The sequence below is a fragment of the Phytophthora cinnamomi genome, assembly GCF_018691715.1.
Source record: "Phytophthora cinnamomi strain GKB4 chromosome Unknown Contig85, whole genome shotgun sequence".
NCBI lineage: Eukaryota > Oomycota > Peronosporomycetes > Peronosporales > Peronosporaceae > Phytophthora > Phytophthora cinnamomi.
In genome coordinates, this window is record NW_027151018.1 from 173,251 (window position 1) to 199,142 (window position 25,892).

Here is a 25,892-nt window from a genome sequence, read left to right on the forward strand (position 1 = left end):
CAACGCGTCGGTATAGGCCTCGGTTCTGTAAAAAGTCGTCGCCGCCTTGAAGCTGCGAGAGCGCAGGGCTGCCGCACTCCAAGTAGCACAACACCACTTTGGCTCCAGGACTCCCCTTAGCGATCAGCCTACACGGCATTCTAGTTGTTCGGTCGGTAAACTCGGCAACCAGCACCATCGTCTTGAAGATGCCGCTGACGTCGTTGATCATGAAAGTTTGCTGGTCGGTCTGACCCCCTTGAAAGATGCGGTACTTGATCGAAAACATGCTGTTCTTAATGGAAGCGACGATTTGGCCCTGTGGCGTCTCCATCGTGACGCGAGAGCTGAACATCTTGCTCTTGAATATGGCAATCGTGCGGTTCGTTTCGAGATCGGTCACGGTTGCACGCGATTGCATCGTCGAGACTTCGACGTGGAGACTTGTTTGGTGCTGGGCGATGACGCTGCCATCAAGAGCCTGCGTCGGCCCTGGTGGCGCCTGCAATGGAATTTCAAGCTCGGCCGAGTTCGAGTTCCCCATGAGAGGTTGGTGCTGTGGGTTTAATTGCGAAGTGGAGGGGTGTTCCACTGCGCTTTGGTTCGACAGTCAGCTACTATCCATGTACCTATTGCTAGTGTAGCCTACAAGTTGTAGGTGCCACATGTCTTCTACTCTCCATTCAACGTTTTTCACTTTTGAGAATCAGTTTTTTTTTTGGAGTCACAACTCTTATGAGCCGCTATCCTAGAATAATTCCTGGACGCATAACTTATGCGTCCTGGAATTATGCGGCATAACTACGTAGCGGTGGCACCATTTCACTGAAACAAAACAAAAAATACTAAATACACTTGATTTTTTTCGCGGCATTGTACAACAGCTGCTCACTGCGCATCGAGTTGCATCGTCCCGGGGTGGCACTCCCACCACACCGATTCCTCGTTCTGATGCGCCATGCGCAAGTCGACTTTGCGGCACCATTCGTTAAAGCGCCAGTCGAAACGCTCGACCTCGAACTCGCATCCGTGCAAGTTAGCCGCGTATTTAGCGATCAGCCACTGCATCAGCTCCAGTGGGAGGCGGATGATGGAGTTCCGGTGGAAGATGAAGCTTTCTGTGCGGTGAGCTTCGAGGAACAACGCTACTTCAAAGTGAGACCCCAAAATCGCTTGGGTCATCGCTGCAATGGTGCAGCCCTCCTCACGGTTATCATGGAGCCACTTCACGATGGCAAAGTGGCCATTCGCGGCCGCCGTATCCATGGCGTCGGTGGTGCAGCCTTCGTTTCTGTTCACATGCAGCCACTTGGCAACCTTGAGGTAGCCATTCTCAGCCGCCATGTCCAAGGCCTTGGTCGTGCATCCTTCGTTTCTGTTCTCGTGGAGCCACTTGACCACCTCAAAGTGTCCGTTGCTTGCTGCCGAGTCCATCGCTGCCGACGTACAGCCCTCGTTTCTGTTCGCCTGAAGCCACTTGACAACATGTAAATGACCGTTTTCAGCAGCTGAATCCATGGCAACGTGCGTGCATCCCTCACGTCGGTGTGCGTGCAGCCACTTGACGACTTTCAAGTGGCCTCGACTGGCAGCAGCATTCATCGCCGCATTCGTGCAGCCTTCGCTCCTGGTCTCATGCAGCCATTGCACAACCTCGAGGTGTCCTTCGAGAGCCGCGCCGTCCATTGCTTGCTCGGAACAGCCCTCCGCGCGATGCTCATGTAGCCATTTGACCACATCGAGTCGTCCATACATCGCGGCGCTGTCCATGACCGCAGCACGACCGTGCTTGTATCCGTTCTCGTGCAGCCACTTGACCACATCCAAGTGCCCATTATCAGCAGCATGCCACACAGTCGGTGAAAACGGCACCCGCAGCTCACTGTGGAGCCATTCGACGATCTCGAGATGCCCATTCCACGCCGCAACCTGCAATGTGTAGAATCCCGGGCCACCGATCGAGCGCGAGCGCAAGTACTTCAAGAAGGGCAGGGCTCCGTCCTTTGCAGGCAGGTCCCAGTCGATCCAGGGTCCAATGATCCCGCAGTTCTCGAGGATCCACCTCGCCGCCCCCCACTGTTTGTTGGTCTGAGCGCTCCACAGAGCGTCCTCGGCACTGGCGTGGCACTCTTTGAACAGCCACTCCACGACTTCCACATTGCCCGCTGCCGCCGCAGCCTCCATCACCTTCTTAAGACTGTCTTTATGCGGCACCGCATTCTTTCTCAGCCACTCGACAACCTCCGAGTGTTTGTTCAGTAGTGCTCCACACATCTCCGTGCAGCCCCAGTAGCCAATTTCGTGGTGGTTGTCGAACAACCACCGCAGAATGTGCAAATGTCCGTTGGCTGCCGCCGCCGCCACCGTCTTGGTGAGGTATTGCTTGGGTCTGTAGCGCTCTACGAGCCACCTGACCGCTTCCAAGTCTCCAGCCGCGGCCGCGATCTCAACCGTTCGGTTGAACTGAGACCGTCGGTAGAACGGATTCATCTCCTCGAACGGCTCGCGCGCTGCGACGTACTGCATGAAGCGAAGACTGCCCATGCGCTTGTAGACTTCGTGGGCCTTCTTGCCGGCGGAGAAGTCGTCCAGCATCGAGTCGATGGCGATCAAGACGTGGGGCACCTCGCTGCTCAGGCAGTGGTGACCCACCACTCGAACTTTCGCGAGCAGTGGCAAGTCGCACGCAGCGTGACCTTCGGAGACCATGGTGCAGTGCATGAATATATCCTTTCAGAGTCTTTGCGCTCGATCAGGCGAATTGCGTTGTGGTGGATCGCAACGCATCCAGCGATTCCAGAGAGACGAACGAGCGGAGCATCTCAGCACCCGGGGTTTAACTCATCCGTTGAAACGTCCTCTGGACTATACCAAAAACGGCTACAAGTTGAAGTGAGTGTAGCCATGTCCCTATCTCTGCACGTCTGCATCAACCGCGTTTTGACGTTCTTGCTTGTCATCTTGGCCTAGGCTGCCCGAACTGTAAACAAACTCCGCGCTGCTTACATGAGCATCGCTACTTTCTCTACCAGGCAAAGGGGTTTTAAGAAGCGTGGTGGTGGTGGAAGCTTAGCGGGTTGTGACACCAGTGGGTTTGTCTCCAAGTCGTAGCACCCAGCAAAATAGTTCTGGAGGTTGCCAATTATTCCTCCTGCTCTAGGCGCAACGAGGCTGCATCGCAAACCCACCAAGTACTCGCGTCGTATTCGCGCGCTCGCTGCAGGTTGACCTTGGCGCACCACTCGTTGAACCGCCAGTCCGACGTCGGCACCTCAAACTCGCAGCCGTCGACTTTGTCGCCGTAGTTGCGCAGCAGCCACTGCGTCAGCTCCACGCACGAATGGCGCATGAAGGTTGTGCCTAAACAGGAAAAAAATTCCGAGCGATGGGCGTGGAGGAACAGCACCACGTCGAAGTGCGCTCTCATCATCGCTCGATTCATGGCGATCGCAGTTGCTCCTTCGCGGCGATTCTGCTGGAGCCACCGCACAACGTGCAGGTGGCTGTTTGCAGCGGCTTCATCAATTGCGCCAACGGTGCAGCCTTCCGTGCGGTTTTCATGCAGCCATTTCACAACATGCAAATGGCCATTCTTGGCAGCATTGTCCATTGCTTTATCGATGCAGCCTTCGGTGCGGTTCTCGTGCACCCATTGAACGACATCGAGGTGGCCGCCCAAGGCAGCCCAGTCCATTGCCCACGTTGTACAGCCCTCGGCCCGGTTCGCATGGAGCCATTTTACCACATCCAGGTGACCATTGCGAGCAGCCCAATCCATAGCAGACGTCGTGCAACCAATGCTACGGTGCTGATGAAGCCACTGCACCACTTCGAGGTGACCCTCCCGGGCAGCGCCATCCATTGCAGACACCGTGCAGTTTGCGTTAAGTTTACTGTGTAAATACTGCACGATGTCAAGCCGACCGTTAGAAGCAGCATCATCTAACAAGACACCGCAGCAGCGATCTGTGTGGTGCTTGTGTAGCCACTCCACGACATCCAAGTGACCGCTGCGAGCTGCACAATCCATTGCTGCATCACCGCTTGCCTCCACGCCGTGCTCGTACAACCACTTCACAAGGTCCAAATGACCATGGTCAGCAGCAGTGATCATCGTCGCAGCGTCACACCCGTCACATCCGTTCTCGTGAAACCATTCCACCACATCCAAATGACCATTCTGAGCAGCCTTCCGCATCGCGTCCGCGGTCAAATTCGCTCCCAGTTCACCGTGCAGCCACTTCACAATGTCCAAATGACCGTTCCACGCCGCAGCCTGGAGCGTGAAATATCCCGCACTACCGATCGAGTGAGAATGCAGGAACTTCAAAAACGACAGTGCGCCGTCCTTCGCCGGCTGGTCCCAGTTGATCCACGGCATCACTAGCTCGCCGTGCTCCAGGATCCACTGACTCGTCTCCCACTGCCGGCCGTTCATGGCGTTCGCGAGCGCGCTGCGAACACTCACCTTGTGCTCGTCGTGCAGCCACCTCACAATATCCAAGCACCCAGCGCTGGCCGCCGCATCCATCACCTCCGCCATGCACTCCGGTCTCGGGATGGCATGCGTCTTCAGCCACTTGACCACCTCCGCATGACCATTTGCCAGTGCGCCACACATCTCCGTGTTGCCCCAGTACCCTCTGTCGCGGTGCGTTTCAAACAGCCATCGCAGTATTGACAAGTGTCCATTGGCAGCAGCCGCAGCCACCGCCTTGGTCAGGAACTCGTCGGGCAGGTAGCTCTCCACGAGCCACTGCAGCGCCTCCAGGTCGCCTCGAGCCGCCGCCATCTCCGTGGTCTTGTTGAACAGCCAGCGGCGATAGAACGGGTTCATCTCGTCGGGATCTTCTCGAGCAGCGACATACTGCATGAACCTGACGCTGTTGGTCCTCTTGTAGGCGTCGGTGATAGTGCAGTCTGCCGAGAAGTCGTCGAGAAACTCATTCACTTGATACACCACATGCGGCAGCTCTCCATGAGGCAAACAGTAGCTTGCAACGATACGGGTGCTCGTGAGTATGGGGCAGTTCGACTTCATCGTCGCCAATTTTTCCTTCGCCGCCAGGTAGGATCGCGAATGCGCATGAGGAGGCGTTGGCTTGTTACAGTCGCAAGTCGCGGCTGTCTATTGGCTGGCCAACTTCAACGTGGTTCACGTCAGCGTGCCCCTCCATGGGCAATAGCAAAGCTTGTTCAAGTGAAGTCGCCATCGCGATGCTGGTTGATCTTTACATGTACACTCATTATTTACAGGTGATCGGTCTATCCGCGACTCCGCGGATGGGTTTGATACTGTACACAAGCCTCTAGCGTTGCGCAAGTGCGTTTACTTCGCCCACGAACGCCTCTCGCTCGTCCGGCCCAGCCTCCATCTTAAGCCACTGGAGGATGTAGAACTTGCCGAGAGCGTAGATCCGAAGACGGTCGCGCCCGAGCCGCTCGCGGTGGTTGGCAAACAGCCACTTGAGGATTTCGAGCTCTCCCGACGCTGTAGCGTTGACGAACGCTTTGGCGGAGCAGCCCTCCACGCGCTCGCACTGGAGGAAGAAAATTACGTCGAAATGGCCACCACTCGCCGCACGATCCATGGCAGCGATGGTACACCCTTCCTTGCGGTTTCTGTGGAGCCACTGCACCACGTCGAGGTGGCCTCCAGCGGCAGCGTTGTCCATCGCTGCAGTCGTGCAGCCCTCCTTCCGGTTTTCATGAAGCCACCGGATGACATCTATGTGCCCGCCAGCGGCAGCGTTATCCATCGCACTCGATGTGCACCCTTCCGTTCTGTGTGTGTGCAGCCACTGGACGATTTCCAAGTGCCCATTCGCAGCAGCGAGATCCATGGCATCCGTCGAGCAGCCCTCGGGGCGATTTTCCTGAAGCCACCGGACGATTGCGAGGTGGCCATTTCTTGCTGCCAAATCCATCGCCGCTGACGAGCATCCCTCCTTCCTGTGATCGTGCAGCCATCGCAACGTGTCCAAGTGATTCGACTGTGCCGCTCCATCCATCGCGGCAGTCGTGCAGCCTTCGCTCCGGTGTTCATGTAGCCACTGCACCACAACGAGATGTCCGTTCGCCGCAGCGCCATCCATCGCGCCCTCGGTGCACCCATCCGTCCGATTCTCCTGAAGCCACTGAACAACATCCAGGTGGCCATGCTTCGCCGCGCCGTCCATGGCCTCCGTCGTGCATCCTTCCCGTCGATTATCATGCAGCCACCGCACAACTTGCAAGTGTCCAGCAGACGCTGCGAGGTTCATCGCGTCGCTTGTGCAGCCTTCGCCGCGGTGCTCGTGCAGCCAGCGCACCACGTCCAAGTGTCCTCTCGCCGCCGCCTTGTTCATGGCGCCGGGGGTGGCGTACCCCGAGTGGTCCTGCAGCCAGCGGAGCACGTCGAGATGTCCCCCCGCCGCGGCGTCGTCCATTGAAATAGACGCCGAGCTGGCGCTGAACAAGTTCGTCCGCAGCCACTGCAGCACCTGCAAGTGTCCTCCTCCGGCGGCCAGCACCGCCGCGTACGGGGACCACTCGCCGCGCACCTCGCACAGCCAGCGCACCATGTCCAGGTCTCCGTTGCGCGCCGCCTCCTCCAGCGTCACGAAGAACATGTGCGTGGGCGGCGGCGCCGTGTGCTCATGCAGCCACTGCGCCACGTGCAGGTGGCCGTGCTTGCCCGCGAAGAAGAGCTCTCTGGCGCCCCAGAACACCGTGAGCTCCCGGCTGCGGCTCTTGCCCAGCAGCCACTGCAGCACGTGCAGCTGGCCGTTCTTGGCCGCGTCCTCCACTGCGGCGGTGACGCGGCACTCCGGGAACATGTCGACGAGCCACTTCAAGGCCGCCAGGTCGCCTCTGGCGGCGGCTGCGGCGGCCGCACGAGTGAACTCCCATTGGCGGTAGAAGGCGTCGCGCTGCCGCTTGGCACGGAACGACTGCGCGTCGGCGGCGGCTCGGTGCGCGGCGATGCGCTGCAGCAGGCGCAGCGAGACGCCGGCATCGCGTGCGCAGGCCGACTCGATGCTCCAGCGAGCCGAGTAGTCCAGGAAGCTGCTCACGGCGGCGGTCACGTGCTTGAGCGGCGCCAAGCGCGGCTGTGCGCGACACACGACGTGCGCCGACGAGAGCGGCGGCGGCGCTGCCATTGTGTCGGTCGGAAGGTCGGATGCCTTTTGCTAGTCCGACGTTGGATTCTGAGATCAGTTGGCAGACAGGCTGCCGGGATGGTTCTAGGTTCTCGGCGCTGCTGCTCGGCTCTGCTCAGCGTGCACAACAACGACGCGGTGGGTTGGTCGGGATCGGCAGCTTGGGCAATGGTAAAGGTGTCGTTGCGTCGACAGCCTTGGGCTCTCGTGGCCCGGTGGGGTCTATGCTCGTGACATGTTCACAAAAGTGATGGCACGCTGCGCTGATACAGGTGTTAGTACTATCGGACGGTCGAAGCAGCTGGGACTTTTGACCAGCACGGCTTTCCAGCGTTCGAAATAGAAGGGCGCGCTCGAAAAAAATACACCGGCTTCGAAAAATTGTTTGATGGTACTGTGATACAGTGTACCGAACACAACTTCGGTGATAGGCACCAGAGGAAGAGAAGTGTACATGTATTACTTGAACGCCACCAAGGCTCGAGGCGGCATGTTTTGTTGGCAAAAGTCAGAAGGTGCTCCCCCTTCGCACGCAGCACGCACAGGTTTAATATCAAATTACAGCAAAATACAGCGGCGCATATCGCCGCGGCTATCCTGTCGTGACTCCGTGAGTCCGTACAGCTTTGGTTCGGGATCACACCTGCTGGTTGAGCTGCAGCGCGGCCGACTCGCATACCCACCACGTGGACGCATCGTACTCGCGCGCACGATGCAGCTTCACCTTGGCGCACCACTCGTTGAATCGCCAGTCCGAAGTCGGCACCTCGAACTCGCAGCCGTCCAGCTTGTCCGCGTAGTGGCACAGTAGCCACTGCGCCAGCTCGATGCACGAGTGCCGCACGAACGTGGTGCCCAGAAACGAAAAGTCCTCCCGCCGGTGGGCGTGTAGGAACAAAACCACGTCAAAGTGGGCTCGCATCAGAGCACGGGTCATTGCAATAGCCGTGCACCCTTCACGCCGGTTCTGCTGAAGCCACCGCACGACGTGCAGATGACCACTGGCCGCAGCCTCGTTCATCGCGCCGACGGTACAGCCTTCGGACCGGTTGGCATGGAGCCACTTAACGACGTCGAGATGGCCGTTCTTGGCCGCGTTGTCCATCGCTTTGTCGATGCAACCCTCGCTTCGGTTCTCATGCAACCATTTCACGGTGTCAAGATGGCCCTCCAGAGCTGCCCAATCCATTGCCCAAGTTGTACAGCCCTCGGTCCGGTTCGCATGGAGCCATTTTACCACATCCAGATGTCCGTTGCGAGCAGCCCAATCCATAGCGGACGTCGTGCATCCTTCACTGCGGCTATCATGGAGCCACTGCACTACATCGAGGTGACCTTCACGCGCAGCGCCATCCATTGCAGACGTCGTGCAGGTCACATCTACGTTTTCGTGCAAGTACTGGACGACATCAAGCCTCCCGGTAGTGGCAACGTCGTCCAGCGCCTGGCACGAGCGCCCAGCCTCGCAATTTTCATGCAACCACTTGACAACATCCAAGTGACCGCTGCGAGCTGCACAATCCATTGCTGCATCGCCGCTTGCCTCCACGCCGTGCTCGTACAACCACTTCACAAGGTCCAAATGACCATGGTCCGCAGCAGTGATCATCGTCGCAGCGTCACACCCGTCACATCCGTTCTCGTGAAACCATTCCACCACATCCAAATGACCATTCTGAGCAGCCTTCCGCATCGCGTCCGCGGTCAAATTCGCTCCCAGTTCACCGTGCAGCCACTTCACAATGTCCAAATGACCGTTCCACGCCGCAGCCTGGAGCGTGAAATATCCCGCACTACCGATCGAGTGAGAATGCAGGAACTTCAAAAACGACAGTGCGCCGTCCTTCGCCGGCTGGTCCCAGTTGATCCACGGCATCACTAGCTCGCCGTGCTCCAGGATCCACTGACTCGTCTCCCACTGCCGGCCGTTCATGGCGTTCGCGAGCGCGCTGCGAACACTCACCTTGTGCTCGTCGTGCAGCCACCTCACAATATCCAAGCACCCAGCGCCGGCCGCCGCATCCATCACCTCCGCCATGCACTCCGGTCTCGGGATGGCATGCGTCTTCAGCCACTCGACCACCTCCGCATGACTATTTGTCAGTGCGCCACACATCTCCGTGTTGCCCCAGTACCCTCTGTCGCGGTGCATTTCAAACAGCCATCGCAGTATTGACAAGTGTCCATTGGCAGCAGCCGCAGCCACCGCCTTGGTCAGGAACTCGTCGGGCAGGTAGCTCTCCACGAGCCACTGCAGCGCTTCCAGGTCGCCTCGAGCCGCCGCCATCTCCGTGGTCTTGTTGAACAGCCAGCGGCGATAGAACGGGTTCATCTCGTCGGGATCTTCACGAACAGCGACATACTGCATGAACCTGACGCTGTTGGTCCTCTTGTAGGCGTCGGTGATGGTGCAGTCCGTCGAGAAGTCGTCGAGAAACTCATTCACTAGACTCATCACGTGCGGCAGCTCTCCATGAGGCAGACAGCAGTTGGTCACGACGCGGGCGCTAGTGAGCATCGGGTATTGGCGCTGGGACCGCATCTTGCGTCGACTTGGATGAGGATGTGCGAATGTGATCGGCATTCACTTGGGACTCGGCTCGGCTGGCTGCACAGCCGCACGTATTGGTCAGCTTCAACTTCGGCTCAGTCATCATGAGCAAAAAACGATTGGATGAAATTGGTATCTGAAGCCGTTGCGATTCGTCCAAAATGTGAGCTGCTGGCACTTCAAGATGCCGGCGGAATGATCACTAGCTGATTGTATGCGGGCTTCTCCTGCTATAGACACGAACATGGAAGGTGGCGGGCGTCTGCTACGGGATATCTTGCAGCGAGTTCGACTTATCCTCACCACATGAAATTGTAGTTGTCTTCCTCCTCTGATGACTGCTGCTCAACACCTTCCTCCGATGACTGCCGCTCATCGCGTCCAGGGACATCTCTCCAGTGCCAATCCAGCTTCCGCACTGCGAGATGGCAGCCGATGAGCTCATCCGAGTAATTCGCTTGCAGCCACTGCTGCAGCTCCAGCGGAGGGTGCAGGATCGAGTTAACTGGCGGACTGAATGCCTCGCCGTGCAAGTGCAGGAAAAACGCCACGTCAAAGTGCCCCTGCATGACAGCGTCGGTCATCGCGACGCCGGAGCAACCTTCGCTACAGTTTTCGGCCATCCACTTCAATACGTCCAAGTGCCCAGATGCAGCCGCCTTTTCCATTGCGTGTGTTGAACAGCTCACGTGGCAGTGAATACGGAGCCACTTCACAACCTTCAAATAGCCATACTTCGCAGCTTTGACCATTGCCGCCGGCGTACAACCTTCGGATCGGTTTTCGTGCAGCCATCTGACGACTGAGAGGTGGCCATTTCTCGCTGCCAGGTCCATCGCTTGAGTTGTGCATCCTTCCTTGCGGTTGTGGTGCAACCACTCCACGACGTCGAGGTGGCCATTGCAAGCCGCTTGATTCATCGCTCTCGTGGAGCACCCTTCAGCGCGATGCTCATGCAACCACTTTACGACTTCCAGATAACCCGCACCAGCAGCGCCATCCATAGCAAATTTCGTGCAGCCTTCCCTCCGTTGTTCGTGCAGCCACTGCACAACGTGCAAATGCCCATTCGCGGCGGCTCCGTCCATTGCTTTTTCAGAGCACCCTTCCCTACGGTTAGCGTGCAGCCACTTCACCACTTCAAGGTGGCCTTCACGAGCAGCCCAATCCATCGCAGCCGTACCAATAGTACCTGACCACCGAGGTTGAAGCCACTCAAGTACAGCAAGTTGGCCAGTCTCCGCAGCGCTTACCAGCACAGATGAATCGCACATGCCGGTACTCGTGTCAAATAGCCACTGCACCACTTCCAAATGCCCAGCCCGTGCCGCTTCTCTAATCGCATCGATGTTCAGCCTTTCCCCTCGATCCTGATGCAGCCACCTGACGACATCGAGGTGTCCGTTTGTTGCAGCAAATAGGAGGACCCTACCGTCAGACCTTCCTAAATCTCGCGAAGCCAGGTACTTCAAAAACGACAGCTCGCCGTGGCGCGCTGGGAAATACATGTCTACACTGGTCCCTGACATGTCGAACCGCTCGATAAGCCAGCGCGCAGTCTCCCACCGACAGCCTCCAATTGCGACATCGAGAACAGCGGTCCCATCCAATTCATATTCTTCGCACAAGCACTTGACGACGTCCAGGTTCCCAGCGTGGGCAGCAGAGCGCAGCACTTCATCCCGACACTCAGCTCTAGGCAGAGCATGCTCTCGAAGCCAACCGACCACATCCTCGTGCTGGTTCTCCAACGCCCCACACAGCTCTAGTCCCCCGAAGCACACACGTTCTCGATGCTGGCCATGCAGCCACTGCAGGATTTCCAGGTGTCCATTAGCTGCTGCAATAGTCGTGACGTTGTCCAGGGGCTCAACTGGGAGATAGCTCTCCATCAGCCACTGAATTACTGGCAGATCCCCATCACGTGCAGCCAGCTCAGCGGCGCGGTTGAGCAGCCACCGCTTGTAGAACGGGTCTTGACTCTCCGCTGACTCTCGCGCAGCTACGAACCGCACGCAGAGGAGACTCTTGGTGCGTCTGTAGGCCGTGACGAGGGTCCAATACGCGGAGATGGTGTCCAAATAGGCGTCGAGGAGTCGCGTCACGTGGGGCAGCTCCCCGCCTCCCTGGGGGAGGCAATAGCGGCTGACCACGCGCGCACTTCGGAGCAGCGGCAGCTCCTCGAGCTCCATGCTGTGCTAGTGTGAGAATGCGAAACACATAGAAGTGGACGGTGGGCGTGCACTTGGACCAGCCTCATCCAACGACATTCCAGTCGGCGAAGGCAATAACCATGTAAAGCAGCTAGGCGCCGAGTTGCAATGCAGGACGTAAGGTTACAGTACTCACTCCTCCACCTCCAGGCTGGAGGCTTGGAGGAGGATACAGCGCAAGCAGCAGCAGTTGCAGTTCCACAGGTCAATAGTGCCCATCGCGTTTGAAAGGATTTTGGATGGGTACATGACCATCACTCTGCCACATGTTGAAGTTTGTGGTCCACGCGAATTGGAGTCGCCGCTGGCTGCCGCAGATGGCGACCTGTTCTGCTCTAGAGGCACTCGATGGAGGGGCAAGCTGAGTCACGGCGCCAGTTACTCACGGGGCAATGCGTCACCTTCGTGTGCGGGGAAGAGCGTTTCCGACCAAGAGTCCAGCCAGGAAGCCGAGAGCGGTCTCAGCGCACTCACCGCGAACAGTGCAACGAAATGGTTTCCTCTTCGTCGTAGCGACATACTCTTGGCGATAACGCAGGGGCTGTTCGAGGAACCGCACCGTCGCACTTTGTCCGACCACGGCGCCCGACCGCAGGCCCACACTGCCCTTAACGCCGGCGCCTGCCCACCACTTGGCGTCCATGCAGATATGTACATGTTCACGTATCCTCACGCGCGCAGAAACTGAAGCAGGCAGCATAACATGGCTGCCGTTCAGTCCGAAACCGCCACTGGCTACTAACGCAAACGCAAACGCAAACGCCCTCCCTCCCTCCCTCTCCACCAGTTTGTGTGCATCCATCCAAGACAGCAAGCCATCTCGGACGTGACGTGCGGCCACCATGAAGCCATGTTCCTCCGCAGCGAATATTGTATCGCGGCAGAGACTTCCGCCCGAGTCCTAATCCGTCGCGGATTCAACTCTAGCAGCAGCCATCTGGGCGCCCGTGCCTCTGCCTCCATGTCGCCAGGTGGCCTACAGACACTCACAGACAGACACTTCCCAACCGAACGAACGGGCGGCGAACTTCCAGCAGCCCGTTGCTAGTCAAAGCCGGCTGCGTAACGCAGCAGGAAACCCCCGCCAACGATGGACGACGAGGCCATGGCGGCGCTGCTGCTGCTCGAGGGCCGAGGCCGCGCCGTTTCCGCCTCCTCGGGCTGCGCGCCCGAGGCGCCTACTTCGCCTTATTCGCTCAACTCGATGGACCAGGCGGCGCTGCGTGCGCTGCCGTCGGCGCACCACGTGGTGGCCGGCCTGCACAGCGTCTTCTCGCTCTGCCAGCAGGTGCGCGACCGGCCGCGCGCGTGTCTGCAGGCGCACGCGCGGCTGCACCAGGCCTTCCTGCGCATCGCCAGCGCGGCCAAGCACGGGTCGCTGGCCGTGGGCTTCCGCCTGGGCGACTACGTGCAGGTTTTGCTGCAGCTCAAGGCCGCGCTCAAGCAGCACCTGCGGCTGCGCGACCTCGTGGCCAAGGCGGCGGCCAGTCGGCGGCTGCTCTCGGAGCTCGCGCGCGTGCACCACGAGCTCAACGAGCTGCTCGTGGGCAACGCGCTGGCCAGCGCCTCGAGCGCCCTGCTGGACTGGAAGACGCAGTTCGCGGCCAACCGCCAGCAGGACGAGAAGGCGCTGCACGAGACGCTCATGGCGCTGCTGTCCACGCCCACGTTCGTGGCCACCGAGTTCCCGAGCGAGCGGCGCCAGGCGCTCGTGCTGCTGGAGCTCGTGGCCGAGTTCGCGGCCCCCGAGCACTCGCCGCAGCTGCTCGAGACGCTCAAGATGACGCACCGACGCATCTCCAACCTCTGCGACCTGCACCTGCGCCGCGTGCCGCGCTGGTTCCTGCCGGCCTGCGACGTCGACTTCTCCCTCACGGAGCACGCCATCGGCCACTCGCGGGGCTCGTTCGGCTCCACGCTGCAGCGTGGAGAGGCTTACAGGTACAGCTACACCAGTGAGGGAACGCTGGCCAGCAGCGCCACGTCCACCGTGGCAGTCAAGTGCCTCTGGGCGCTGCCAGACGTGCAGTACCAGATCGTGGAGCAGCTCTTCGCTCGCAGTGGAGTGGCCAAGTGGACGCGAGTAAGACACCCCAACGTCGTGACGGTGCGAGGCGCTTCGCACGCCGCGACGCCGCCCTATTTGATACGAGACTTCACCACTTATGGTGGACTTACTTCCTACCTCGCGGCTCTGGAGACGAGAGCGAAGCAGTGTGCGGGACCCGAGAGTGTGGGCAAAATGGAGACGTTAACCTGGCAACTGCTGTACGGCGCCAGTCGGGGACTGCTGCATCTGCACGAGCAGCATGGCATCGTGCACGGCGGCCTGCGCTGCAACAACATTTTGGTCGATAAGAAGGGGCGAGCGGTGATCGCGGATTTTGGGCTGTACACGTTGGCGTGCGACGCGCGAGACTCGGGCCTCACGGAATACTTCCAGCTCGACGTGTTTGATGCGGACGCCGAGGAGCTCATCCGATGGCAAGCTCCGGAGTGTTTAAGAGAGCACGTGGCGTATCGCGAGTCGCTTCGCTCCGAGAACGCGTCCGTGCTGGTTGCAAGCGGTGCGAGTGCGTCGGCGACGTCATTTGCAACCGATGTGTATGCATTCGGGATGTGCATTCTGGAGGCGCTCACGCGCACGGTACCTTGGGCAGGGCTTGATGTCGTCAAGATTCGCGCGCTGAAAGGGAATCTGAGCTTGCTGCCTCCTCGACCGAAGAGCATGTCGGCTCAGGCGTGGGCTCTGATTGAAAAAATGTGTGTCGCCGATCCGGAGCAGAGAATTACGCTGAGCGAGGCATCACAGGAGCTTAAGCGACTTGGATACGGCTACCGCTTAACTAATCGCTCACGCAACAATAGTACCAAGGATCTAGAATCCATGGAGATCGATGCGGCTGCAAAAGTGGAGCGTGTTACGAGCTCGCTGAACCAAGTTTCTCTAGAACTGAAGCAAATCGGGTCAGGCGGTAGCCGTTCACGTGGGAGTAGCATGGCGTCCGACGGAAAGGTATCGGAAAGTGACGCCGTCGCGAAGGTAGAACATGTCACGGTGTCACTGGAAGAAGTATCTCAAAAGCTTATGGAGACGTCCACCCGGTCGCGCAACGGCAGCGCCGCGAATTTGACTGAGCAGGAGGAAGAAACTACACAGAAGCTGGCGCGTGTGTCGAGCCTGCTGAATATTGCATCTCTAGAGCTGAAGCGGTTGGGCATGGGTGACAAATCCGCGAACAACTCGCGTAATAGCAGCACGCTGGACTTGGTTGCCATGGCTCAAGAAACACTGGCCAAGCTAACCAGACTGTCCAGTAGTGGCTCAAATAGTTCGAATGCTGCCGGAAGCGAGGAATCCCAATCACCGAAGCCTCTCCAGCAATTCAGCGTAGAATGCAAGCCGACACAAGATACTGGCACCTCGGTGTCGCCTGCAGCAAACCCCCTTGGCAGTCAGGCATCCACCCAAACGTCTACAGAAACCACCAGTAAGAAGAACGATGGGCATGTTACCGACGTGTCAGCCCCTAGTGATGCCTCGACAGTGGCGCAGACCAGCCGCTGGGTTAAAGATTCTTTGTCAGCACGGAGACGGCGCTACTCAAATCCGCACAAGGTGGGCGATGCTGATGGTTCTGGCAACATTTGGGAGCTTCAAGAACAAGAGGCGAAGGCAACGGCACTTCGCTCTCGTGAAATAGTGCGTTCATTGCATGGAGCTCTTCTAGAGGAACATGAAGAAGGCGGCTGCTCGGTAAATAACGCGTGTGATCACAGTGACCACAGATCAACCAGCACGGATGATAGTGCTGAGGCAACACCTGCTCCCGAGGTCAACAGTAACCGCTCCACAGACGAACAACCCGAACAAGAAATGGACAATGACATGGGAAGCATCAAAGATGCCGCTAGTGGCGAAGGCAGTCCCGTCGCACTAAGCAGCGATGAAGAAGTGTTGGAAGAACTGACAACGGGCAAAAGCTCGACGGACGAGGAAGCTTTGATGATCGTGCCTGCCGAATTCCAGACAGCACGCAGCTTTGAGGAGGATTTCGACCCCGCATCGCCACATCACCCGGTTATTGATCTTCTTGAAAGCCTTAGAGCGGAGCAGCCCGATGGATCTCGCTTCGTAAAAACACTGAAAGCTATGAAGCAGGATTTGGAGTTATCGACCGCATGGATTATCGTGGAACGAGAGGGCCTTCTCACCTTTATGGAGCTTGTTTGGAGAGATTATTCCGAAGCTTGCACGATGCACGCTTTGGAGCTTTTGCAGTCTATTGCTAGCCTCAGTGGCGACTTCGTGACAGCTTTGGTGGAGTCCAAAATCGTGAAAATTCTACTTGCAGTGATCAAGCATCGGTCAGCTCCAAAGCAGGTCAACCTGGCTGCATCTTTCCTCCTTGAGATCATCGCCAGCAATGACGAGGCTAAGAGACAGCTGTGGAAGTGCCGCGGTGTCGGCGTGATGGAAGATAGCATTGTCATCGATCGACGACTCGTGCAAGAGGTGAAGTCTACTATGGCTAAGTTTAAGCGCAGCGAAGGCACGAAGTGCCTCGACGCCGGCGAATATCACCTTGCAATCGACAAGTTTACCGAGGCGATTGCATTGGATCGCAAACGTGCCGGATACTACGGAGATCGAAGGTAAGCTTCCAGCTGTGAAACCTTTCTGCTGGTTCAGATGTGCTCACATTATGTTTTGAACTGAAAACAGTATGGCGTACCTGGAAGCATCGATGTTCAAAAAGGCAGTGGACGATGCCTACCGGTGTATGCGCTACAACCCGTACGATGTGACGGGATACTTGCGCCATGGTGTGGCTCTGAAAGCGATGGGCAAGTATAAAGAGGCGATGGTGTCGCTTCGAAAGGGAACAGAAGTCGATCCCAAGTTCGCTAAGATTCGCAACGTGTTGGCTGAAGTCGAGGCTCTCCACAAGTCAAGACTGAAGGGCGGCGATGGCGCTACTGTACTGCGCCGCATGACGGCCTCTGAATCCGCGAAGCTCAAGAAAAAGGATGGCGACGATGCGCTTCGTAAGAAGGATTTTGCACTTGCAGTCGAGTGCTACACGGAAGCTCTCGAGCTGGACCCCAAGAACGACTGGGTATACTTGCATCGAAGTATCGCCCACGCCGCGCGTGGGGACCACGCCAAGGCGATCGAAGACGCGTCCAAATGCATTCGGATCAACTATCGGCAGGTCGAGGGGTACTACCGACTCGCGTTGGCGCTGCACGCTGCCGGGCAACAGGACCAGGCACTGAACACCCTCTATCGCGGACAGGAAGTGGATCCTCAGCACGCAGGCATCACGCGCTTTATAAGCCAACTCGAAGAGGAGGAGGCGAAGACAGCGGGTCTGCCCCTGCCCGAGTGGTTCAAGGAGAAGGGCTACCGGGCCTTCCAGCTCCGCTCGTATGAAGATGCGATCAAGTTCTACACCAAGGCCATCGACGCGTCCAAGTCCGACGACGACGACGTGGTCATGCACTGCTACCTGTACCGATCCCGCGCGCACCAGACCCGCGGTGAGTTCGGAGCTGTGATCGACGATTGCACGTACGTGCTGGACCGTCGTCCGAAGAACGTGTTTGCTCGACTGCGCCGAGCAGACGCCTACGAGCAGCAGCGCGACTTTCACATGGCTCTCAAGGACATCCGAGAGCTCGTTGCTCTCAACCCAGACTATGAAGACGCGCGTGCGCGGCTACAATCACTTGAGCAGCGATGTCGGCTTTTGCCCGGGGCGTCCGAGTACAAACGTGCCGTCGAGGTGGATCTGTAGTAACTCAAAAAGGTAGTTTGATGTATTGGATTGCGTACTACATTATTTTGTTTTGCTAATAAACCGAGGAAGCCATGGTGTGTGGCTTGAATAACAGTAATCCATTTTTCACGTCGTCGATATCGGTGAAGGGTATGAGATGTTTACAGAGGAATTCGTTTTTGTGACGAAGGCGAGGACCACAACCGACGGAATCGCCGTACACCGCAGCATTCACTTCTCTTTGCCTCCCTTATACAGTCCCATCTCGCACTGATACGCCCTAATCAGACCCAGTCTGATGTTTGGTCTTGATCGCAGCTTCGCACCGAAGTCGAGGAAAGATCTACCATCGCAACGGTAACTCTTGGAATTTAATGAAGCAACTCGGGGTCTGCGGCCAAATTCTTCGGAAGCACCACCAGCACGTGAATTTTGCCCTCTCCAGGTCGAAACACCTTGAAATACTTGGAGTTGTTGAGCCACGGCGACGCATCCATTTCATCAGCCGCTTTACCTGTGCCAGGAAGAGCATCAGCTGGTCGACTCGCCCATTATACTGCAACTTTGCTGCTATCTCCTCCATGAGATGGCCTACCGACTTACTCGCCTCGATGTTCACAGAGAGCACGCCCCGTTCTCCAACCAGCGAGCACAGCAACTATAGCAACAATTCTTCGTGACATCTATGCGAGAACGAAAGTGAGGCGAGAGATCGAGATTCGAAGGTCGATAGAAATGGACAACGTCACGTAGACATTGAAGGGTACTGTGTTGTATTGCGTACATTACTTTCTGTTGGCTATTGAACTGAGAGGCAGCCATGGTGCTGCGCTTTGGAATACACGGGAGAGATGGTTGTCTTGTCCCTAGACAGGTTTAACCGATTGGTTTAGGGACGCACGGTGCTCTTGGTGGGGACACTACGTGTCGGTTCCGGCACACGGCGGTCCTTGAGCTGCTCCTTGGACCGGTGTTGCTGGTGCGGGTGGATGCTGGCAGCTGGAAGGAAGAAGAAATGTGTTATTAGTTGAGATCGTTCATTAGTTTGGTGGCAGATTACGCACCGAGGTTGGCCGAGAGCGACTTGGTGAGCATGTTGAGTGCCGTGGGGGTGTCCACGGTGGCCTTGAGGATGCTACTGGAAATGCGGAGGAGGGCCATCTTCGAGCTTGCTTGGTTTGCTGTTTTGTTGTTGCTTGGCAAATGTAGAAGTGAGTGAGTCTGCTAGAATCGCTCAACGTTCTGGCCCTGGAGAGATACGCAACGACATGACCTTCAACTTGGTCCATCTGGTTACGGATATTCTTGTTTTTCTTGTTTTTGTTTTTTGAATGCTAAACGCGATGGCGACACGGGGGATAAGTGAATGCACATAGCGTGCAGCCTACCCACGAGGCAACTGCGAGGAATGACCTAGAGACATGACCGAGTGCCCTCGGTGACGTTGGCCTGGTTAACACGCTGCTTGGGGCGACTTTCGACTGGTCGCATAAACGGGCAAGTTGAAGTGGTAAGCACGCGCGGTGGGGTCGTCACTGCTATCTACCTGCCGTCGAGAACACCTCGGCCTGGTAAACTTGCGGATGCTTGCTGCGGTGATGCCAATGCTGCGGAGTCTTATGGCTTCAAGTTGAAGGTGCTGGAGCGATTGGCTTGATTGTCCTGTGCCAATTGCATGTGGAGCTCAACGCAGTGCTCTTCGATGCTGCGTTGGTTGGGACTACCGTCCTAGTCTAATTGGATCTTGCTGTGCTCGTCTTCGGCCTCAATTGGGTAGTACGTCACTGGCCACGGTTCACACGACACGGTTCTTTCCAGCGTCGGCCAGTTCGCCACCGAAGCGTTGGAAAGCAGCAGCGACTGGCCTTCATGCGGTGGCGCGGTGAAAAGGTTTTGCTCTCCGTCATAGATCCGCTGCAGATCCGTGCAATACGGAGTGTTGGCAGCTAGAATGGTGGAGACCCCGTCTTCAAGCCCCCCGTCGGCGTTCGCCACCATGGGGTCAGTCCAATTCCAGAAGAACGAGATGTTCGTGTTGTCGACACGAATTTTGAAGTCGGGCGATACGTTCTCGACGGACGATCTGCGGGAGTTCGGAGATGGCTGTGCCGCCGACGTGCAAGTAGCCGTCGTTGCTCTCCAGTATCGCCGGGGAGATAGTCGCTATGGGGTTAAGCGCGAGCGAAAGATCGAACGAAGATAAACGCACCAACGAGGGCGGAATCTCCGTTAATTTGCCAGCCTCGAGGTAGATCGTGGCAGAGTGTGGCCAAGTCAAGTCCAAATTCTCGGGCATCGTACGCAAGTTGGTCACACAGAACTCGATGTCTCGTAGCCTGTGAGGCAAAATGTCTCGATACAGACCTGCGGGGAGCTCGCCATTGATCATGTTAACACGCACGAGAAACAACATCAGGAGGTTGGGGTGCTGCCCTTGCGAGATGGCAGCTTTTTCCTACCAACTTGTGATCGTTGAGTTGTAAATTTTTAGAGCTCTCAAACGCGAAAACTCGGCTAGCTTCGTGGGCATCTCGAGCGTTGAACAGTGACGAATTACCAGAGAAGCAATGGTTGATAGGTCAAAGGGGCTCCACTGCGCAATAACTTCACTTTCGGCGCCACTGAGGCCAAGCGCATAGCAGTTTAGAAGGAGGAGAGAGCACGATGGTTGGGAACTAAACCAAGGCTTGATGGGCATCTCACACTGGGGGAATGTTGGGATGGACTCCCCGTACAGATGGACCACCAGAACCAGAGTTCCCCACGAGAAAAATAATACTCGAGTAAACCAAGATTCCCACCGCTTCAAGGCTTTACCTTGATTGTTTTTGTACGCGGACTCCACGTCAGATAAGCTAGGATTGACTGGGACAACAGTTGCAGATCCAAAGCTTGTCTTGGACTTGCTATTTCTAAGAGATCTCGTTGAGCCTAAAGACCTTGCACTCAGAAGCTTCTTTATGTTATTCATGTTACTTATTAAACCCAAAGCGAATATTACACGCATGGTGAAGTCCCCCCAGGAGGCTACCATCAAAACTTGGAATTCGCTCATGACTTGCACGGCCCAAATGTCGTCATACCAGTTGTACGTCGGGTAACCACCTTCTTCAAAGTAGAATTCAGAGGAGTAAATGATCAGTAGCGCCGACGTTATACCAACGGAAGTCACAAGATCAAGCACGCAGTCACAAGTAAGAGCCCAAAACCGCCGACTTGCTGTGTGGATGTGGAAACCTTGGTGCACTAGCGTTGTCGACCAATAGTTGAGTACCAGTAACACAACGTAGCCGTGGCTGAGCCATCGCCGTGAAAGTAGCAAACTCATTCGGTAGGCTTGACTTGTCTGCAGCGCAGTTTCTACTATTTCTCGCACCAACAGGAGCACATCGAAGAACGGGCCACCGACATTGAACTTCGAGTAGAAAGCGCGGATTCCACCAAATGGACTGTGTTTCAGGCGCTCGTTTCTGGAAGCGCGTCCAACAACACTGAAAACTAGCGTCCGCTTCTCGACTGACCAGCCAATCATCCAAACAAAATAAAAGAAGTGAATGCTGGCAAAACAGCCGTGTACAACCACGACGGCATTGTAGTGTGCAAACCCCAAGCCAAGTCGATAGAAGCTTAGCCAATTATCCAGCATGCTTCTTGGCAATTTCGCGTAGCATCGCGCAATGGTCGCATAATAGCCTAGACAAATACAGTGAAGGCTGACGAAAGCAAGCCAGCAAACTCGTCGTTTATGAGGTGAAAGCCGTGAAGCCCACATCGACACGTCACTATCAGAGCGACTGCGGCGTCTTACATCTTGAACAGAATGCTGCATGCTCGATTGTCGGCAAAAGTAAACACTCTAACATAATAGCACATCATTGTTTGTCGTCAAGCTCGGTTCTAATTAATAGCAGGGATCTTGTTCTTAGTGTTGAACTTTAGTCCATTGACCGATTAAACTAGAAATTCATACGCTACGTCTCGGCGCTATATACCTTTCATGGACCGAAAAGTGAATAACGATCAACATAGAACTCCATGATTCCGAGGGGACTAGTTATGCCTGTTGCTCCCTGAGGTTTTACTGCTTGCTCTTGTTTTTCTTCTTCACTGAACTCCCAGTATCCATGAGGTCATTTTCCAGCGCAGGGCGATTCTTTTCTCCATTTGCACGGCGTGTCTACCGAATGCCTTTCTGCCGTCATTCGATTAGTCGCATTAATATTCTCCTTTCAGCTTTAATTTTGCGCGACTAACACGATCAGTTGTTACCGCCCACACAGGATTCCTAGTCTTATCCTTCATTGCGAAATCAGCCCCGATTGAACAGAGCATCTAACACAAGCCACGGTGGCCATTCTTGATAGCCAGATGAACAATCGATTCCTTCGTGTGAAGCGTTGGCGTGTTCAGGTCCACCAACTTATCTGACTGCAACGGTATCATTGTAGCCCTTTATCGCAGCGCTGTGGAATACCATGGAATTCAGTAGACACTCCCGAGGGCAAGTCAAATCCTTTTTATTCGTTTCTTGAGCCGGACCTGCGACTGCCTGGTGGAGCAGTGTACACAGATAATCTAGGTTGTCCTGGTTGCGCGGCGTGGTCAGCCCCCGTTGCTGTGGGTCTTTCGTGCTTTCTGTCGAGATATGGTCGAGGTCATCTTCATAAAGTCGACCGCTACTTTGTCCCATCAATTGCATCAACTCTGTAAACACACGCTCGCGACCACCATTTGCAGTTTTCACTTTAAAACTCTCCTTGTCGAAGTCCCAGCTCATAAATTTGGATACCGCGTCTGAAGTTTGTACTGTAGACAACTTGGAACCTTCAAGTACGCGCCTCAGGTCAACATTGACGCTGTCCACTGCTTTCCTAGCAACTGGCGGACACATCACGAAACAACTCTAGCCAAGGTCTCAAGAACCAAGTGAGCAGCATCTCACACCACGAAATGATCTCTCGCGAGCCTATCCATATGAATATGCAAAATCGAGGTTGTCGTCTTGCGTGCTTTTAGACGTCTTGAACCTCCGAGGATCCCGAACTTTTCCTATGCCACAAACCAACGTGTTACAGTATTAAGAAAGTATTAAGAAAGTATATATCTTCTGTGGGTCCCGAGCTTCCAAAGTTTTGATTACATAGTAGTGCTCTAGTAGAACCCTTTTAATTTAAAAGCTTTTTTGATCAGGCCAATACCGTTAAACTCAAGTCGAGACGCAGAAAGCAGTGTGATCCTAGATAACAGCGATGCAAATGGCGACGATGTTTTGTATTGTTGCACTGTACTATACACACAGATCCCTGAGAACGCTCACGCCAGCGACGTGTAGAGTCTACACTGTAGATGGCAATCCTCCTGTTTTAGATCGCACTATCGCTCGTATGTGAGGCCCTCGCACGCTGATCACAACTGCCATTATTCAATCTGCCGCATCAAGCCCACAATATCTGCGCCAAGTAAAGGGGGGGAGAAACGAAGCATGCTGTTCTTCAAGAATTTGGTCGTCGCCATCGTCGCTGTGTTTGGAGTTACGCAAGTCAGCGCCGCATTCAGGGGAGAACATGCTAGTCAATACAACCGCATGAACCCGCAAGCTAACCAACAGGGCCCGGCGAGCCGCGTTGGTGTCTCCTGGGGTAGGGAATAACGTTAGACTGGCATGCGAGTCAGCGATACAGCGTCTTCCAATCAAGAGCTATTTTTTTGCCCAGGGTGAAAAGGCAAGACACTTGAGTGAATACAACGCGTGAGGTCTAGTTCTCATTGATTCCGCTATACTCGTCGTCAAACTAGATCGGATAACACAATTCCAAACGCTCAAGTAAAATTCCGAGCCATGTAAATGTTTCCAGAACAAATTGTTGAGTTCGGAGGTGAACGTCTTCGAAGCCTTCGTCGTTGGTGACATAAGTAAGTAGTTGGTGAGGGGTTGAGCGCTAGCGTAAATCGATCGAAACTAACTGTGGAATTTTAGTAAAGTACTACCACGTACGCACGTCGAAGTAGTAGATAGTAAAAAGCACACAAAACTATGGGCAACTGTGGTTAGCTGCACCAGCAATGCCCTACAACTTGTAGGCTACAAGTCCAAAACATGGCCAATGTATCAGCACAACGTGATCGCCAGTCGTGACAAAAAATTAAAGCAACTGGGACTGGAGAATACACCAGCTTCGCGTTCCACAGCGATGAGAGCTTACAGTAGTGTTGTTGCCGACGCGCCAACGAAGACTGTCGTGTAAGCTGTGACCAGAGCTCTATTACTCGGTCAACGGATCGAGCTTGAGGCGACAAATACCGAGGAACAAGATGCACTAAATGAGCTAGAAATTTGTTTCAGCGTAAGCCGAAGAAAATGTTGATAGAGAATCCATTTGTAGTATACGAAACTATACAAAGCATCGCCTCCAGCAGGATAACTTGGTGATGTGGTGATTAGTATTCTGTACATAATACTCATCCAGAACCTTCGACACATCATCCAACGTAACTTCCAGCTTCGAGGGCACCACCACTAGCGGTCCGCCAGACTCTTCCACACCATTACAGGTTAACGTGAGTTTCTGGGCGAGCGGTATGCTTCTCCTCCTTTTGAGAAGTTCAGAGAACTCAGTTTTGCGTGCTGGAATACTTGCGGTGACAAAAGAAGAATTCGACCACTACGATATTTGTATGGTATCCGAAGATACGACAGTACCGGTACTGTCGATCGAAATGATTCAAGGAATCCCCGCAAAAGAATTGAATCAATAAACATCTTCAATTCTCTTTTCAGCTAGTAAAAGCAGCACATGCTCAAAATGAGAGAAGAGGAACAACACATTAGCGACGGAAAGTCTCCGAAGGAAGATCTGTGGCTTAACCTAATCAGCAACCGGTTCATCCCTTGTCGCCATTCAAGAACCACCGGATACCTCCTGACTACGTTTAGCCGAAGGTGTTACCGGCCATGGCCCAGTTGCCGGCGTCCACGTCGTCCAGGTTGAGGAAGACGCGGTCGGCCGGGAGCTTGAGCGCCTCGGCCGCCGTGGCGGTCAGGGCCGCCGCCGTCTTGGGGTTCAGGTCGGGGCCGATGCGGCCGATGCTGCGGATGTGGATGAAGGCGCACGGCTGCAGCAGCGACGCGGCGAATTACACTAAGAATTAGCAGGGAGAAGCGCCACAATACTGTGGCACACAACGCCACGCACCGCGTCCGAGGCCTGGAAGAGCATGGGCGTGTCCAGATCCAGCTGCACCATGAGGTAGGCCTCCGGCTTGCCCAGCGCGGCCGACAGCGCCTTGGACAGCGCGCGCAGAGCGGCGGGCACGTCCACGCTGGCCTTGGGGACGTTGCTGCTCACGTGCACGAACGGCATCTTCCCGGTATGATACGATACAGTACCGGTATACTTGAGGCGAATCTCGAAGTGAAGATTGGATCGGAATGACAAGCATCCGACTAAGTACGGCTGAGGTGGTTTGCGTGGTGCTTGTGAATCACAGCGAGGATGCGAGCAGTATATTTGACTCGTTTTTTTTTCTTTCTTTTTCTTGGTTGCTGTAGTGGGGATACCGGTATTACTTCTGACTAAGAAGGCACAGCACAACAGTAGAGGTTGCTGCGCTGGTTACTGCTTGGGCTCGGGGATGAGCACGCCGCCCTTGGCCCAGTTGGAGCGCTGCACGTCGTCGATGTTCATGAAGATGCGGTCCTTGGGCACGTTCAGCTCCTGGCTCACGGTCTCCGTCAGGATCGACGCCGTCTGCAGCAGCGACAACAACACCCACAACTCTCCTTATCAGCTAGAGAGCCATCTAGACAGAGAACAACCCTCTCCACCTCACAGCGGGAGGGCTCACGCACCGTGGGGTTGTGCTCGGCGTCCACCTTGCCGATGCTCCTGAGCTGGATCATGGCGCACGGCTGCAGCAACACAACCATAGCAACCACAGCAACACCAAACACATTGAGTCTCACATTGAAGAACTGCCGGAAGCAGAGAGGGAGGGAGGGAGGTGAGAGAGAGACGACAGCACTCACGGCGTCCGAGGCCTGGAAGAGCATGGGCGTGTCCAGGCTCAGGTGCACCATCACCACCTGCTCCGACTTGCCCAGCGCCGTGGCCACGCCCTTGGAGATGGCGGCCATGGCCTTCAGCTGGTCCACGCCGCTCGCCGGCACGTTGCTCGTCACCTGCACGTTCGGCATCGCACACACTTCTGTCTATCTGCACCGATT

The 25,892-nt window shown here is 55.8% G+C and overlaps 9 protein-coding genes across 9 annotated transcripts; 1 reads left to right on the forward strand and 8 right to left on the reverse strand.

Moving 5' to 3' along the window:
- Positions 1-867: 867 nt before the first annotated feature.
- IUM83_19093 (uncharacterized protein) lies at positions 868-2,574 on the reverse strand (the record flags this gene model as incomplete). The annotated part of the gene is made up of 2 exons (XM_067944122.1): positions 868-1,163; positions 1,863-2,574. 2 exons carry the CDS (start codon positions 2,572-2,574, stop codon positions 868-870), a joined length of 1,008 nt encoding a protein of 335 aa, XP_067784767.1.
- Positions 2,575-3,121: 547 nt separating this feature from the next.
- On the reverse strand, positions 3,122-5,020 carry IUM83_19094 (uncharacterized protein; the record flags this gene model as incomplete). The annotated part of the gene is made up of 2 exons (XM_067944123.1): positions 3,122-3,339; positions 4,279-5,020. 2 exons carry the CDS (start codon positions 5,018-5,020, stop codon positions 3,122-3,124), a joined length of 960 nt encoding a protein of 319 aa, XP_067784774.1.
- Positions 5,021-5,288: 268 nt separating this feature from the next.
- Positions 5,289-7,121, reverse strand: IUM83_19095 (uncharacterized protein; the record flags this gene model as incomplete). The annotated part of the gene is made up of 2 exons (XM_067944124.1): positions 5,289-5,519; positions 6,462-7,121. 2 exons carry the CDS (start codon positions 7,119-7,121, stop codon positions 5,289-5,291), a joined length of 891 nt encoding a protein of 296 aa, XP_067784773.1.
- A 637-nt stretch (positions 7,122-7,758) lies between these two features.
- On the reverse strand, positions 7,759-9,663 carry IUM83_19096 (uncharacterized protein; the record flags this gene model as incomplete). The annotated part of the gene is made up of 2 exons (XM_067944125.1): positions 7,759-8,036; positions 8,916-9,663. 2 exons carry the CDS (start codon positions 9,661-9,663, stop codon positions 7,759-7,761), a joined length of 1,026 nt encoding a protein of 341 aa, XP_067784772.1.
- Positions 9,664-9,971: 308 nt separating this feature from the next.
- Positions 9,972-11,864, reverse strand: IUM83_19097 (uncharacterized protein; the record flags this gene model as incomplete). The annotated part of the gene is made up of 2 exons (XM_067944126.1): positions 9,972-10,185; positions 11,299-11,864. The coding sequence occupies 2 exons, from the start codon at positions 11,862-11,864 to the stop codon at positions 9,972-9,974; spliced, it is 780 nt and encodes a 259-aa protein (XP_067784771.1).
- A 1,111-nt stretch (positions 11,865-12,975) lies between these two features.
- IUM83_19098 (TKL protein kinase) lies at positions 12,976-17,686 on the forward strand (the record flags this gene model as incomplete). The annotated part of the gene is made up of 3 exons (XM_067944127.1): positions 12,976-14,458; positions 14,546-16,541; positions 16,612-17,686. 3 exons carry the CDS (start codon positions 12,976-12,978, stop codon positions 17,684-17,686), a joined length of 4,554 nt encoding a protein of 1,517 aa, XP_067784766.1.
- A 353-nt stretch (positions 17,687-18,039) lies between these two features.
- On the reverse strand, positions 18,040-18,829 carry IUM83_19099 (Crinkler (CRN); the record flags this gene model as incomplete). Its single annotated transcript, XM_067944128.1, has 4 exons — positions 18,040-18,182; positions 18,272-18,326; positions 18,570-18,667; positions 18,733-18,829. The coding sequence occupies 4 exons, from the start codon at positions 18,827-18,829 to the stop codon at positions 18,040-18,042; spliced, it is 393 nt and encodes a 130-aa protein (XP_067784765.1).
- A 5,769-nt stretch (positions 18,830-24,598) lies between these two features.
- Positions 24,599-25,029, reverse strand: IUM83_19100 (ATLS1-like light-inducible protein; the record flags this gene model as incomplete). The annotated part of the gene is made up of 2 exons (XM_067944129.1): positions 24,599-24,781; positions 24,862-25,029. 2 exons carry the CDS (start codon positions 25,027-25,029, stop codon positions 24,599-24,601), a joined length of 351 nt encoding a protein of 116 aa, XP_067784756.1.
- A 252-nt stretch (positions 25,030-25,281) lies between these two features.
- IUM83_19101 (Macrophage migration inhibitory factor) lies at positions 25,282-25,862 on the reverse strand (the record flags this gene model as incomplete). The annotated part of the gene is made up of 3 exons (XM_067944130.1): positions 25,282-25,416; positions 25,518-25,577; positions 25,695-25,862. The coding sequence occupies 3 exons, from the start codon at positions 25,860-25,862 to the stop codon at positions 25,282-25,284; spliced, it is 363 nt and encodes a 120-aa protein (XP_067784755.1).
- Positions 25,863-25,892: the final 30 nt, after the last annotated feature.